Raw genomic sequence first — 17,482 nt, 5'->3', positions numbered from 1 at the left:
CTTGTTGGTTGATTTGGAATCAGGAGGTGTTGGTGACCTGAGAAGCAGGTTTCAGATGTGAGGAGGACAGAGTGCAAAGGGTTGAAAATCCAGGAGGTGTGGAGGGAGTTGAGGTGAAGACTGGCTACTCCTGGAAGGAGTTTGAATGAAGTCGGAGACAGGCCCATCTGGAATGTACGGTCTGAGGAGGTATTGCTGGTTGTTGGGGTGTAGTTTGTGAGTTGTGTGTGTGTGTGAGGTGGTGGGTGGTATTTCCCTCTCTCCCTCCTTCCCTTCAACAAACAGTGCTTAGAGTTGAGGTCCTGAAGAACAGGGGTGAGCCAGACCCCTCCCGTCATGGGTGGTCTCCTGCAGCCTCCCTTTGGGAGGGAGACATCCAGAGATTCACCCCTCGCTGCCTTTGGAATCCTAATTGTGGGAGCTCTGTGGAGGAAGTTCTGGAAGGCAAAGTGGATGTGGGGGCTGCAGGCAGTTATGGAGCCAGGTCCAGGAGGTGGGCGGAGCTTCTAGGAGGTGACCTTTAATCCTGGATGAAAAGAAAAGGCTGCTGTGGATAGTGGGGCTGGAGATGCTGCTGGAAGCAGAGTTCCTATGTGGGAACCAGTCTTTCTTCCCCATCACCAACTGAGAGGAGGGAAGGGAAGGGGCTGGAAGGGGGTTGTTCAGTTTTGTTTTAAAAGAAATAGTTTGTGCCAATTGTTTTCAACTCACTTTTGATGATTCTGCTTGTCTTTGGTGTATTTTATAAACCTTGGAAGATTCTTGATCATTTTTATTACTTCTAAAGTGTTTATTCCGTGTACTTTTCCTCATTTAATTCCTTCTCATTCTCTTAAACTATATATTAGATAATTTATTTAATATTTTGTAATAGTGATGCCAAGTGTGGGAAGGGAAACCCTGGGTTCTGAGTAGTGGTCCACACTGCAGGACAGTCCATCTACTCAGACGATGTCACTCAGAGACCACATCCCAACAGAGGGCAATCATGAGTTTGTGCACCATCCTGTACACTGACTCTACCAGAGAAGTTGCCTGTTTGGTCACATTATAGTTGTGGGCAAATTGGAGCTGTTCACCATTTCAAAAAGGATGAAGGAAAAGCAGCATAAAAAAATCAATTTATGTAGTGTGATTCCACCTGATAATCATTTATGATGTCAACAACTTTAAAGTACAGTGGCATGGGAAGCCCTAAAGTCTCTCTTTCCAAGCTTGAATCCCAGCTCTCCCTCTTCCTGTCTCTGCCACACAAAGCCAGTCTCCTCTCAGTAAAATAGAGAAAATAATACCAACTCCATAAATGTTCTGGGAAGGCAAAATGAAGTTGCTTTAATATTATTCTTTTCATAACATCTGAATGCATGTTGAGCACTAAGTAATGGGTAGTTATTTTTAAAACATCATATGTATTTTTAAGTGAGAAAAGTTGTCTGATGACACCGGCATTATGTTGTATTAAATTTATTGTCAGACACAGTTTCCAGGCCCATAAATATCATCTCATGAGTTTGTATTACAGAGATTCTAGGTTTGTAATTCTTGAAGATTTTAAGGGGCACTTTCTTATGTAGACTCATAGAATAAACACCAGTTGTTTTCAAAACTGACTATTGGACACTAAATATTTCAAATTAACGTAATTTTCATAGTTTTCCAAAGTCCCAAATAACATTGAGTAAATAGTCTCAATTATGCACTGCTTTTGTCATTGAAATCATCACCTCCAAGAAGTCTTCCTACAAATAAGACAAATGAAAATGAAGGTAAGATGTGGAAGTTAAATTTAGGCATTTTAATTATCCTTCAATTAAAAATAAATAAATTTTAAAATATCAAAAAAATCACTTATTAAATTAAAAAAAGAGGGACTTCTCTGAGCATCAGAAGTTGCATACAGCTGCCCTCAGCAAAATGCTTTAATTTTTTTGAGGAAAACCAAATTGCAAAACCTTTGTTCCTCACACATCCCTCATTCAGGAAGAGAAAACAACAACAACAATCAACAGCTTGGCCGAGCTTAAATGACTGAATCCTCATTTCCTTTCCTCCTCATGGATCACAGCCTTGTCCTGGTGAAGGGTTGTGTAACTCAATGAAACTATGAGTCATACCATTCAGGGCCCCCCAAGACAGATAGGTCATAGTGGAGAGTTCTGACAAAACATGGTCCACTTGAGGAGGAAATGATAACCCACTCCAATATTTTTGCTATGAAAGCCCCGTGAACAGTATGAAAAGGCAAAAATATATGACACTGGAAGATGAGCCCTCCAAGTTGGGAGGTATCCAATATGCTACTGGGGAAGAGCAGAGGGCAACTGCTAACAGCTCCAGAAAGAATGAAGCAGCTGGGCTGAAGTGGAAATGACACTCCGTTGTGGATGTGTCTGTTGGTAAAAGTAAAGTCCAATGCTATAAAGAATGATACTGCATAGGGACCTGGAATGTTAGGTCCATGAATCAATGTAAATTGAATGTGGTCAAGCAGGGGATGACAAGAATGAATATTGGCATCTTAAGAATCAGTGAACTAAAAAAGGAATCCAAATTGGAAAAGAAGAAGTAAAACTCTCACTATTTGCGGATGACATGATCCTCTACATAGAAAACCCTAAAGACTCCACCAGAAAATTACTAGAACTAATCAATGACTATAGTAAAGTTGCAGGATATAAAATCAACACACAGAAATCCCTTGCATTCCTATACACTAATAATGAGAAAACAGAAAGAGAAATTAAGGAAACAATTCCATTCACCATTGCAACGGAAAGAATAAAATACTTAGGAATATATCTACCTAAAGAAACTAAAGACCTGTATATAGAAAACTATAAAACACTGGTGAAAGAAATCAAAGAGGACACTAACAGATGGAGAAATATACCATGTTCATGGATTGGAAGAATCAATATAGTGAAAATGAGTATACTACCCAAAGCAATTTATAGATGCAATCCCTATCAAGCTACCAACAGTATTCTTCACAGAGCTAGAGCAAATAATTTCACAATTTGTATGGAAATACAAAAAACCTTGACTAGCCAAAGCGATCTTGAGAAAGAAGAATGGAACTGGAGGAATCAACTTACCTGACTTCAGGCTCTACTACAAAGCCACAGTTATCAAGACAGTATGGTACTGGCACAAAGACAGAAATATAGATCAATGGAACAAAATAGAAAGCCCAGAGATAAATCCACGCACATATGGACACCTTATCTTTGACAAAGGAGGCAAGAATATACAATGGATTAAAGACAATCTCTTTAACAAGTGGTGCTGGGAAATCTGGTCAACCACTTGTAAAAGAATGAAATTAGAGCACTTTCTAACACCATACACAAAAATAAACTCAAAATAGATTAAAGATCTAAACGTAAGACCAGAAACTATAAAACTCCTAGAGGAGAACATAGGCAAAACACTCTCTGACATACATCACAGCAGGATCCTCTATGACCCACCTCCCAGAATATTGGAAATAAAAGCAAAAATAAACAAATGGGACCTAATTAACCTTAAAAGCTTCTGCACATCAAAGGAAACTATTAGCAAGGTGAAAAGACAGCCTTCAGAATGGGAGAAGATAATAGCAAATGAAGCAACTGACAAACAACTAATCTCGAGAATATACAAGCAACTCCTACAGTTCAACTCCAGAAAAATAAATGACCCAATCAAAAAATGGGCCAAAGAACTAAATAGACATTTCTCCAAAGAAGACATACAGATGGCTAACAAACACATGAAAAGATGCTCAACATCACTCATTATCAGAGAAATGCAAATCAAAACCACTATGAGGTACCATTTCACACCAGTCAGAATGGCTGTGATCCAAAAGTCTACAAGTAATAAATGCTGGAGAGGGTGTGGAGAAAAGGGAACCCTCTTACACTGTTGGTGGGAATGCAAACTAGTACAGCCACTATGGAGAACAGTGTGGAGATTCCTTAAAAAACTGGAAATAGACCTGCCTTATGATCCAGCAATCCCACTGCTGGGCATACACACTGAGGAAACCAGAAGGGAAAGAGACGCATGTACCCCAATGTTCATCGCAGCACTGTTTATAATGGCCAGGACATGGAAGTAACCTAGATGTCCATCAGCAGATGAATGGATAAGAAAGTGGTGGTACATATACACAATGGAGTATTACTCAGCCATTAAAAAGAATACATTTGAATCAGTTCTAATGAGGTGGATGAAACTGGAGCCTATTATATAGAGTGAAGTAAGCCAGAAAGAAAAACACCAATACAGTATACTAACACATATATATGGAATTTAGAAAGATGGTAACAATAATCCTGTGTACGAGACAGCAAAAGAGACACTGATGTATAGAACAGTCTTATGGACTCTGTGGGAGAGGGAGAGGGTGGGAAGATTTGGGAGAATGGCATTGAAACATGTAAACTATCATGTATGAAACGAGTTGCCAGTCCAGGTTTGATGCACAATACTGGATGCTTGGGGCTGGTGCACTGGGACGACCCAGAGGGATGGAATGCGGAGGGAGGAGGGTTCAGGATGGGGAACACATGTATACCTGTGGCGGATTCATTTTGATATTTGGCAAAACTAATACAGTTATGTAAAGTTTAAAAATAAAATAAAATTATAAAAAAAAAAAAAGGACAGGAATGGGTGAATTTAATTCAGATGACCATTGTATCTATTTCTGTGGGCAAGAATCCCTTAGAAGAAATGGAGAAGCTGTCCTAGTTAACAAAAGAGTCCGAAATGCAGTCCTTGGGTACAAACTCAAATACGACAGAATGATCTCAGTTCTCTTGCAACGCAAACCATTCAACATCACAGTAATACAAGTCTATGCCTCAACTACTAATGCCAAAGAAGCTGAAGTTGACTGGTTCTATGAAGACCTACAATACCTTCTAGATCTAATACCAAAAAAAAGATGTCCTTTTCATCATAAGGAATTGTAATGCAAAAGTAGGAAATCAAGAGATACCTGGAGTAACAGGCAAGTCTGGCTTTCGGAGTACAAAATGAAGCAGGGCATAGGCTAACAGAGTTTTGTCAAGAGAACACATCGGTCATAGAAAACACCCTCTTCCAGCAACACAAGGGAAAGTTCTACACAAGGACATCACCAAATGATCAACACCAAAATCAGATTGATTATGTCCTTTTCAGCTGAAAATGGAGAAGCTCTATACAGTCAGCAAAAACAAGACCTGAAGCTGACTATAGCTCTGATCATCAATTCCTTATTGTAAAATGTAGGCTTAAATGAAGAGAGTAGGGAAAACCACTAGGCCATTCAGGTTTGACCTAAATCAAATCTCTTATGGTTATACAATGGAGGTGATGAATAAATTCAAGGAATTAGATCTGGTAGACAGAGTACCTGAAAAACTATGAACAGAATGAACCCTTACTGTTGCCATTTAGTCGCTTAGTTGCGTTCAACTCTTTTTGACCCCATGGACTGCAGTGCTCCAGGCTCCTCTGTCCATGGGATTTCCCAGGCAAGAATACTGGAGTGGGTTACCATTTCCTTCTCCAGAGGATCTTCCTGATCCAGTGATCAAACCCACATCTCCTGCATTGGCAGGCATATTCTTTACTACTGAGCTACCAGGGAAGCCCAGTGAGCACTTTTAAGATCTTTTAATGATCATTTTGCTCTCTGAACTGAACAGGCTGTTATTCCGTAAATAGCTGGGAATCTAGAACTGGCCCCCTCATGGGAAAGACCAGATAGAACCACAAGAAACCCAACAGGGTTAGAAAATGCAGACAGAAGGGGAAATATATGATGTATGATACAGTATCTATGTGTGATACAGTATCTGTATGTGATACAGTATCAGGCAAAATTTAAAAGAAAAGATTTGGGGTCATAATGACTAAATTGTTTGAATTTGGGCAAATCAATAAGCCTCTCTGAGTATCAGTTTCCTGCTTTGCAAATGGAGAGGATAATACCTCCTCATATTGATGTGAGAATGAGATTATATAAAGCCTGTGAAATACTTGAGATTTGGACTCATGACAAGTCTTATGAACTGTCATCCATTATTGGTATTTGGAAGCATGGCATAACCATTACTTCTTTGCTTGTTGGCTAGATCTAGAGAATTGTGGATCTCTGTGTTATGAGAAAACTTGTCATCAGTTCAGCTCAGTCACTCAGTCGTGTCCGACTCTTTGCGACCCCATGAATCACAGCATGCCAGGCCTCCCTGTCCATCACCAACTCCCGGAGTTCACTCAGACTCATGACCATGGAGTCAGTCATGCCATCCAGCCATTTCATCCTCTGTCATCCCCTTCTCCTCCTGCCCCCAATCCCTCCCAGCATCAGAGTCTTTTCCAATGAGTCAGCTCTTTGCATGAGGTGGCTAAAATACTGGAGTTTCAGCTTTAGCATCAGTCCTTCCAATGAAAACCCAGGACTGATCTCCTTTAGAATGGACTGGTTGGATCTCCTTGCAGTCCAAGGGACTCTCAAGAGTCTTCTCCAATACCACAGTTCAAAACCATCAATTTTTTGGCACTCAGCTTTCTTCACAGTCCAACTCTCACATCCATACATGAACACTGGAAAAACCATAGCCTTGACTAGACAGACCTTTGTTAGCAAAGTAATGTCTCTGCTTTTCAATATGCTATCTAGGTTGGTCATAACTTTTCTTCCAAGGAGTAAGCATCTTTTAATTTCATGGCGGCAGTCACCATCTGCAGTGATTTTGGAGCCCCCAAAAAAGAAAGTCTGACACTGTTTCCACTGTTTCCCATCTATTTCACATGAAGTTATGGGACCAGATGCCATGATCATATATATATATGATATTCAATCCACAATGAGGGTGGCTATAGTATTACATCTACAAGTAGATGTCAGAGACAACAGCTTTAAATTATTTCAGAATTTAGTGGCATGAAATCTGAGGTATGTAACCTAACTTTGGAGCTCTGAGAGTGTTAATAATGGGTCTTCTTCTTAAAGAGATGGGATTACCATACCACCTGACCTGCCTCCTGAGAAATCGGTATGCAAGAAAGAAGCAACAGTTAGAACCGGACATGGAACAACAGACTGGTTCCAAATGGGGAAAGAAGTATGTCAAGACTGTATATTGTCTCCCTCTTATTTAACGTATATGTGCAATACATCATGAAAAATGCTGAACTGGATGAAGCACAAGTTGGAATCAAGATTGCCTGTAGTAACCTTAGATATGCAGATGACATCACCCTTATGGCAGAAAGCAAAGGAGAACTAAAGAGCCTCTTGATGAAAGTGAAAGAGGAGAGTGAAATATTTGGCTTAAAACTCAACATTCAGAAAGCTAAGATGGCATCAGGTCCCATCACTTTATGGCAAATAGATAGAGAAACAGTGTCAAACTTTAATTTTTGGGCTCCAAAATCACTGCAGATGGTGACTGCAGCCATGAAATTCAATGACACTTCCTCCTTGGAAGAAAAGTTATGGCCAAACTAATCATTCACCTAGAGCCAGACATCCTGGAATGTGAAGTCAAGTGGGCCTTAGAAAGCATCACCATGAACAAAGCTAGTGGAGGTGATGGAATTCCAGTAGAGCTATTTCAAATCCTGAAAGATGATGCTGTGAAAGTGCTGCACTCAATATGCCAACAAAATTGGAAAACTCAGCAGTGGCCACAGGACTGGAAAAGGTCAGTTTTCATTCCAATCCCAAAGAAAGGCAATGAAGAGAATGCTCAAACTCCCGCAAAATTGCACTCATCTCACACGCTGGTAAAGTAATGCTCAAAATTCTCCAAGCCAGGCTTCAGAAATACATGAACCGTGAACTTCCAGATGTTCAAGCTGGTTTTAGAAAAGGCAGAGGAACCAGAGATCAAATTGCCAACATCTGCTGGATCATCGAAAAAGCAAGAGAAGTTCCAGAAAAACATCTATTTCTGCTCCATTGACTATGCCAAAGCCTTTGACTGTGTGGATCACAATAAACTGTGGAAAATTCTGAAAGAGATGGGAATACCAGACCACCTGATCCGCCTCTTGAGAAACATATATGCAGGTCAGGAAGCAACAGTTAGAACTGGATATGGAACAACAGACTGGTTCCAAATAGGAAAAGGAGTACATCAAAGCTGTATATTGTCACCCTGCTTGTTTAACTTATATGCAGAGTGCATCATGAGAAACGCTGGGCTGGAAGAAGCACAAGCTGGAATCAAGATTGCTGGGAGAAATATCAATAACCTCAGATGTGCAGATGACACCACCCTTATGGCAGAAAGTGAAGAGGAACTACAAAGCCTCTCGATGAAAGTGAAAGTGGAGAGTGAAAAAGTTGTCTTAAAGCTCAACATTCAGAAAATGAATATCATGGCATCTGGTCCCATCACTTCATGTGAAATAGATGGGGAAATAGTGGAAACAGTGTCAGACTTATTTTGCGGGGCTCCAAAATCACTGCAGATGGTGAGTGCAGCCATGAAATTAAAAGACACTTACTCCTTGGAAGAAAAGTTATGACCAACATAGATAGCATAATTGAAAAGCAGAGACATTACTTGGCCAACAAAGGTCCGTCTAGTCAAGGCTATGGTTTTTCCTGTGGTCATGTATGGATGTGAGAGATGGACTGTGAAGAAAGCTGAGCGCCGAAAAATTGATGGTTTTGAACTGTGGTGTTGGAGAAGACTCTTGAGAGTCCCTTGGACTGCAAGGAGATCCAACCAATCCATTCTGAAGGAGATCAGCCCTGGGATTTCTTTGGAGGGAATGATGCTGAAGCTGAAACTCCAGTTCTTTGGCCACCTCATGCGAAGAGCTGATTCATTGGAAAAGACTCTGATGCTGGGAAGGATTGGGGGCAGGAGGAGAAGGGGACAACAGAGGATCAGATGGCTGGATGGCATCACTGACTCAATGAACGTGAGTCTGAGTGAACTCCAGGATTTGGTGATGGACAGGGAGGGCTGGCATGATGCAATTCATGGGGTTGCAGAGAGTCAGACACAACTGAGTGACTGAACTGAACTGAACTGAGACAGCATGTTAAAAAGCAGAGACATTACTTTGCAGACAAAGGTCTGTCTAGTCAAAGCGATAGTTTTTCCAGTAGTCGTGTATGGATGTGATAGTTGGCCAGTCCATCCTAAAGAGATCAGTCCTGAGTGTTCATTGGAAGGACTGATGCTGAAGCTGAAGCTCCAATACTTTGGCCACATGAGACAAAGAACTGACTCATTTGAAAAGACCCTGATACTGGGAAAGATTGAAGGTGAGAGGAGAAGGGGACAACAGGGGATGAGATGGTTGGATGGCATCACCAACATGATGGACATGAGTTTGAGTAAATCCCGGGAGTTGGTGATGAACATGGAGGCCTGGGGTACTGCGGTCCATGGGGTCTCAAAGAGTAAGACACGACTGAAAGACCGAACTGAACTGAACCGAATGCATATCTAAGGGAAAAGCATTGGCTCAGCTGTGGAGCCCTTCATTTTGATTTTACCTCTGCTTCCCAGGTTGTCTTCCAGGCTGGGTTAGCTTTAACAGGCCCTCACCTGGGGAGAGCCAAATTATTGAAACTGATGAATGTTGTCCATCAAATGATGTGAGTCTGCTCAGTTCAGTTCAGTTCAGTAGCTCAGTTGTGTCCGACTCTTTGAGATGCCATGAACTGCAGCACGCCAGGCCTCCCTGTCCATCACCAACTCCCAGAGGTTACCCAAACTCATGTCCATTGAGTCAGTGATGCTATCCAACCATCTCATTCTCTGTTGTCCCCTTCTCCTCCTGCCCTCAATCTTTCCCAGCATCAGGGTCTTTTCAAATGAGTCAACTCTTCACATGAGGTGGCCAAAGTACTGGAGTTTCAGCTTTAGCATCATTTCTTCCAAAGAAATCCCAGGGCTGATCTTCAGAATGGATTGCTTGGATCTCCTTGCAGTCCAAGGGACTCTCAAGAGTCTTCTCCAACACCACAGTTCAAAAGCATAAGTTCTTCAGTGCTCAGCCTTCCTCACAATCCAACATCCATACATGACCCCTGGAAAAACCATAACCTTGACTAGATGGACCTTTGTTGGCAAAGTAATGTCTCTGCTTTTCAATATACTATCTAGGTTGGTCATAACTTTCCTTCCAAGGAGTAAGCGTCTTTTAATTTCATGGCTGCACTCACCATCTGCAATGATTTTGGAGCCCCAAAAAATAAAGTCTGACACTGTTTCCACTGTTTCCCCATCTATTTCCCATGAAGTGATGGGACCAGATGCCATGATATTCGTTTTCTGAATGTTGATCTTTAAGCCAACTTTTTCACTCTCCTCTTTCACTGTCATAATAGGCCGGCACTAAATGTTGATTGCATTCTTAAAAAATAAGGGTATCATACTTTTCCTGATAAAGATGGAGGCTTAAAGCAGCAACAGCCAATGATTTTGTTTTCTGTTCTACCTGCTCTCTTTTTTCTTTTTTTTTTTGACCAAAATAGAATAATCTCATGGGATAATGTGATGATTAAGAAAATGCTCATGGAACTCTTAGCCCATTGTCTTACATACAGTAAATACTTGGTAAATGGAATCTGTCGTTGTTACAATCATTAACCTTTGGAATAGGCATTTTAAATACTTACTATAATGATAGAAAGATGGCTGTATATTGGGGGCAAGCTTATATATGTCATAAAGACTCATGACATGGACTTTCCAGTTTTGTGACTTAGGCTTTGCAGTGTTCATCAAGTTGTTTTTCCTCTCCCTGTGCCTCACTCTCTCCATCTGTAAAATGAGACAATACTGTTACTAGATAGAGCTATTGTGAGGATTAATGAGTTAATACATGTGAATGTTTGAAGGTATAGCTCTGTATACAGTCAACACTCCGTAAGTATTAACTATGGATAGAAAATCTTGAAAGAGAAATTCCTACTTCCAAAGGTCAACATTTAAATTTTGTCCTACTTTTCTGGACACAGAATTTGTATTTAACCACGTCTTTATTCCTCCATGTATAGCTTAGGCATCTGGATTCCTCACCTGTGATGCCTGCTCGCTCATCTCTCTAGTAACACCTGCTGACTCCTGATAGTTTGGGATTCAGCTCCTACTCTCTGAGCCTTAAATATTCTCATCCGTTAAAAGTAGTAATGCCTGCCTCAAAGGGCTACTGAGTGTATCACAAGTGCGGATACCTAGAAAATTCTTATCATTCTGCTCAGCATATACACTAAATATCATGAGGACCACCTATAATTTTATTTATTTGGAAGAGAAAGATTCCCTGCTGTCCCAACAAATTTTTTGAGGGAAGGAGTTTAATCCTAATAGAACAAATCATTACAGTTTATCTTTGAAAAGTATCCTTCATAAGGAGGCCTCTGCATCTATTTTTGCTATTTCAGACTTTTCTTCTTGTGGTTGGTATGGTGGTCGTGATGGTGGCTGCGATTCCTTGGATTGCTATACCTGTGATTCCACTTGGCATCATTTTCTTTGTCCTCCGGTGGTATTTCTTAAGGACATCACGCGATGTGAAACGCCTGGAATGTACAAGTGAGTACCGGGGCTCTCAGGTTGGGATCCAATGCAGGCTGGCTTCCATTTATGCAATAATTAACCAGACCCCTGAAATTCTGCAGACTCTGTCTTCTGGAATTTCTCACAAGTCAATGTTAGATAATTGAATGTTATGGCCACTATGAGTCGGTGTGGTTCTTAAGGCAAATAAACTGGTGGCAGGTCAGCTGCATCTTTGCATTTTAGCACAAGGAGAATGAATGTGAGCACCATGAAGACAGGGACCATTTCTGTCTTGTTCATGACATATTTCCTAACACAGAGTATCCACTCTGTAAATACTTTTCTTAAAAATATTTTATGTTGGAACTAATATAGAAGGAAAATAGACAATTTTTCTCCTCCTGAAGTTACCAGAAATGACAAGGAAAGGAAAAGATTAGAAAAGTAAAGGAGACCTCATGAAATATATGTCAGAAGTGATATATTTGAAAAATACTTTTTTTCACATGTTCAAGTATGTTGAAGTCGTTAAATGTATTGAAAAGACATATGTTAGTCACTCAGTTGTGTCTAACTTTTTGCAACTCCATGGACTGTAGCCCACCAGCCTCCTCTGTCCATGGAATTCTCCAGGCAAAAATAGTGGAGTGGGTAGCCATTCCCTTCTCCAGAGGATCTTCCCAGACCCAGGGACTGAATCCAGGTCTCCTGCATTGCAGATGGATTCTTTACTGTCTGATCCACCAGGGAAGCCCTATTGAAAGATAAGCCCTGTTATTTTCAGGTTTGCTGTTTATCATTACTAGTATTTGGGGTGACACCACACTGTTTGTAGTCCCCCACTTCTTAAAGCTATTCATATAAACAATGCTTAAAATAATCTCTTAGGAGGATACAAGAGGGGGATCTGTTCAGTATTCATTTAGTTTATTACTCCATTCAGCTTCCTAGTTTTAGAGTAATGGGAACAGGGACTTTCCTGTGGTCCTATGGTTAAGACTCTGCTTCTGCTGCTTCAATCCCTGGTCAGGGAACTAAGAACCTGCAAGATGCATCCAAAAAAAAATAATAATAATGGGGATCACATTTTATGACTAATCATTCTACTGTGCAGGTAATCACAGATGATGAAATAATTTATCTTATTATTAATGCACATATTTCATCAATATTAAAACTAATAAGAAAAGTAGAAGTATATATTTTTAACAGTTAAAAAAACTATAGCCAAAAAGTAAGGTGGGAATATGTTCATATCAGAGACTTCAACCATAAATAATTGTTACAAATTAATACCAACTTAACCTTCTAGAAACCAAGCCAAGAAGAGAATATTGAGCCTCATGGTTCTTTGTATCTACCAAGTGGAAAAAAAAATCTCAGTTATCCAGTCAAATGAGTTTTTTTTTCACTGTGGCAGTTGCATGTTTTGTTTTTATAATAAACACATAAGATGCTTCCCTGTTGACTTCAGAATCTTCCTGAAATGCAGGAGACCCTGGTTCGAACCCTGGGTTGGGAAGTACCCTGGAGAAGGAAATGGCAACCCACTCCAGTATTCTTGCATGGGGAATTCCATGGAGAGAGGATCCTGGTGGACTACAGTTCATGGGGTCACAAAGAGTTGGACATGACTGAGCGACTAAAAATTTCACCTTTTAAAGAGATATTTTCTAATTAGTTGCAAAAAGGATAGTGATCATCCATTTCATAAAAGATGTAAAGAAAAATTTCAGTCATCAAGAGAACCAGCTAACTTTTGTAAAGTCCAGTTTTGTGAGGTGTTTGGATGGATGGGGAGCAGTAGAGTCCAGGTGTGTGTGACGTTCTGCCGATGTGACTTGATTGATGGAAGGACCTGGGGAGGCAGAAGAGGAATGATGAGCTCCATCCGGTCTTCTGTGAAGACAAGGCCTCAGATATTTTATGGTTTGAGGCTGCCCATGAAATGGGGTCATTCAAGAGTCTTACTGAAAAGCAGCTCTCTAGTATGTTCAATGAGGGGTTGTTCCAGAAGGAACACTTGACAGACATTTTTGCCTGGGGAAGGCATGCATACAGAAATGGAGAGAAGGGCTGCTCCTGAGGCTTTTTTAAAAAGCAGTGCAGGATTTTCTCAGTATTTGAGCTGGAGAGTCTGAGAACTTTGGCATCATCTCTGTGGGATATGTGGATTTTCCTGCATCCTAGTACTCTGCAATAAGTTAGACACTAAATTCAATCGAGATACCGCCTCCTACACACCCCAGGTAACCAAATGTGGTGGCCAGCTGATTAGAACTGTGTATGCTCTCTCTAGGTGGTGGGTCTGTGCCTGAAATGGTGACACCACTGTTTTCTCTAAGTAGTAACTGAAAGTATGTTTTAGGGCTTCCCAGGTGGCTAGTGATAAAAGAATCTGCCTGCCAATGCAGGAGATGCAGGAGAAATGAGTTCAGTTCCTCGGTTGGGAAGATTTCCTGGAAGAGAAAATAGCAACCCAGTCCAGTATTCTTGCCTGGATAATCCCATGGACAGAAGAGCCTGGTGGGCTACAGTTCATGGAGTCAGAAAGAGTCAGACACAACTGAGCAACTGAGTGAGTGAGAGTATATCTTCAGGTCACTACTGGAGCCACCAGCAAAAAGAAGGACACCTGACTGCTATGACCAGAAGGCATAATCCTGCTTGCGCTGTGAAAGACTGCTGACGTCCTGAGGTTTAGTTTCAGATCCTACTGCCTAACTGCCTCTGGAAGCTTAGGTGACATTTTCGTCTTAATGACATTTGCCAGCTAATTATAATAGGGTTTTCAGGGGCACATTTTTACAAAAGTGAGCATAGCAATGGACAAGTACATAAAACCAGGGTGGTATTTGGTTGTCTTTCTCTAACCAGCTTTTTGCCTTTGGCAGTGCCTGAATGATGAAGCCATATCCAAACTCTGTCTGAAAGGTGCTAGGATCAACTAGCAAGGTCTGCTACAAGCATTGTTAGGGGAGGGTTAAGATGTGTGTCAGGTGTGTTAGGACCATGGATCATCAAGTCTGCTGTTTTGAGGAGTTCTCATACTAGATTCCCAGGAACTCTGTTCAAACTCAGATGCTTAATAAGATGTGCAGTAGTGCTGAAAGCTGTTGGATGGTACCTGAGGGTTTTCTGAACATATATAACAAAGCCTGGAGAAAAATTCACATCGTCACATACAAGCATCCTTAACCCTGATTATTCTCCCTCTGAGACACTGCTAGCATATTCAAAAGCAGAGACATTACTTTGCCAACAAAGGTCCGTCTAGTCAAGGCTATGGTTTTTCCAATAGTCGTGTATGGATGTTAGAGTTGAACCGTGAAGAAAGCTGAGTGCTGAAGAATTTATGCTTTTGAACTCTGGTGTTGGAGAAGAAGACTCTTGAGAGTCCCTTGGACTGTAAGGAGATCCAACCAGTCCATTCTAAAGGAGATCAGTCCTGGGGGTTCTTTGGAAGGAATGATGCTAAAGCTGAAACTCCAGTACTTTGGCCACCTCATGCAAAGAGTTGACTCTAATGCTGGGAGGGATTGGGGGCAGGAGGAGAAGGGGACGACAGAGGATGAGATGGCTGGATGGCATCACCGACTCAATGGGCATGAGTTTGAGTGAACTACAGGAGTTGGTGATGGACAGGGAGGCCTGGCATGCTGGGGTTCATGGGATCGCAAAGAGTCAGACATGACTGAGTGACTAAACTGAACTGAACTGAGACACTGCTATTGTGATTAAAAGCACAACCTTGGGATTAAGAAAGTTATGTCTCACACCCAAGTCTGTCACTTTGGTGGGTTAAAATAGTTAATCTTGGGCAGTGAGTGCTCTTAATCCCTCAGTCTCTGGAGTTCTCATGAGGATTTCTTGAACTGATGCTTGTAAGGTACTTGCTGGTCATGACCAAAGGCACTGGAACCTTGAACATGAGGCAATCAAGAACTTATTCATTTTGATGTTTGGCAAAACTAATACAATTATGTAAAGTTTAAAAAATAAAATAAAATTAATTAAAAAAAAAAAAAAAGAACTTACTCACAACTAGCAGGTCTCACATAGCTTGAATGATCATCTGCAGCAGGGCTGTCAGCCTGGGATCATCCTGCCTGGGAAGATCTGTCGTCCTGGGGGTGTGTGTCCCCAAGTGTCCTCAGGGTTGTGGGAAACACAGACATGAGTCATGTGAACTGTAGGGTTACACGTGTCTGTGACTCTGAGCTGACACCATGACTGGGACATAGTCTGCTTCAGGACAGCGAGCTCAGTGCTTGTGGGAAAAGTGTTACTTTGGGCAACACACCACCAGAGCCTTGACATCCCATCTCCCCCTATACTAGCTAATTTTCTTTGCAGACCCTCCAGTTCACTCATCCTGGCATCCTGCTCAGCCCTAAATGGGGTTTGAGAGAAGCAGGATAGATTTTACAGGCCCAGATTCCCCCAGCCTGTCACTCTTGGGCATAAGGTGAGGTAGGTGATGGGGTGTTTGGTTCCCTGGTGTTCAAGGCTGAGATGAAACCTGGTCTCTAAAGCCCTCCCTGCCCTCCATCCCTGCTAGAGAGAATCAGCTGCACTTTGATCTCCTGACAGGGAAGCAGGTGAAGGAGGCCACTCTGGAGAGTTCATTCCAGGACTCTCCCTGGGGGAACAACCACGTCTGCTTCCTGCTCAGAAGCCCTGTCTGTGATGGATAGTGTTGATGTAACCTCATTTGCTTAGGAAATGAGAGCCTGATTCTGGTGAGTTTTCTGTGCTCTCTGGAGCTGGACTCTTGGCATTGTCCTGACAGGGTGATGGGCCTAGTAATACCCCTTCATCATCCCTGTGAGCATCCTGCTTCCTGTCTGAGTTCTGGGGGTGGGTTGGGACACCTACTGGGCTGAAGAAAAGGCCTGAACACAGTCCCTTGCCTTTATTATTTGGAGCATGAGCTCCATCTGAGTTTATGTTGCTCCTATAAGAAAACGTTATAGGAAGCTAAAAAGTTAGTCAATAGAGTGAAGAGAGAGAGAGAGCAGTGTGGATTCGGGAATGAGAACACAGGTACTCAACTGGATGAACAAAGGCACCACCAAGTCACTTTCAGCTCTTTGCATGAACAAAGGACAAAGGGAAAGTGTTAGATCATGTTGTGGTTCAGAGATCCAGCAGGGCAGTTATGAAAGCATTCATCAGGCTCCCGGAGCAGAAGTCAAGACCATTCAAAGGCTCCTCGTCTGCTGGGTCCTGTGGGCACAAGGGCAGTGCAGCATAGAGGCTCCTGGCGCAGGTGCAGGGGGAGGCCCAGGATGGGGGAGGGGGCAGACTGTCTGCTCCCTTACTCGTCTCTCCTTGTCCTGTGTCTGGCTCTGGTCCAGGGTGGGGGATGTACTGACTCTATCCCAGCCCTTAGACTACTCATCTAAGGTGGAGATGGCACACAGGTAACTCATCAAAATTCAGGGTGGTGAGGACTCTAATGAGGAATTAAATTTTAGAATGCTACTGATTCAAAAATAGTTAACAATGAAAAAGAAAAAAATATAGCCATTTGAAGCAACATGGATGGATTTAGAGAATAATATTTTTTTTTAAAAAGTCAGAGAAAGACAAATATGGTATCACTTATACATGGAATCTAAAAATAATACAAATAAATCTGTACACAAAATAGAAATAGACTCAGAGACATAGAAAACAAACTTACCAAAGGGGACTGGAGGGATGGAGGAACAAAGTCGAAATATGGGATTAATAGACACACTACTATTTGAAATAGGTATGCAACAAGAATTTACTGTAAAGCACAGGAAATTTTATTCAGCATCTCGTAATAACCTGTAATGGAATATAATCAGAAAAACATAACTGAATGAACATACTATATACCTGAAACTAATACATTATTGTAAATCAACTATACTTCAATAAATTTTTTAAAATTTGTGAACAGTTTCCACCTGGAGAGATGCCAGGAGAATTTGGAG

General features: G+C 41.5%; 1 protein-coding gene across 1 annotated transcript in view; it reads left to right on the top strand.

Moving 5' to 3' along the window:
* Positions 1-17,482, top strand: part of LOC129624250 (ATP-binding cassette sub-family C member 4-like) — a 180,227-nt gene that overhangs the window by 100,239 nt on the left and 62,506 nt on the right. Inside the window, exon 21 of the mRNA XM_055541910.1 lies at positions 11,396-11,546. Within this exon, the coding sequence (XP_055397885.1) occupies positions 11,396-11,546 (151 nt within the window). The remainder of the gene's footprint in view (positions 1-11,395; positions 11,547-17,482) is intronic.

Source organism: Bubalus kerabau, chromosome 12 (assembly GCF_029407905.1).
Source record: "Bubalus kerabau isolate K-KA32 ecotype Philippines breed swamp buffalo chromosome 12, PCC_UOA_SB_1v2, whole genome shotgun sequence".
NCBI lineage: Eukaryota > Metazoa > Chordata > Mammalia > Artiodactyla > Bovidae > Bubalus > Bubalus kerabau.
Note: the sequence above shows the minus strand (reverse complement) of the source record. Positions and strands in the feature narration are given on the sequence as shown.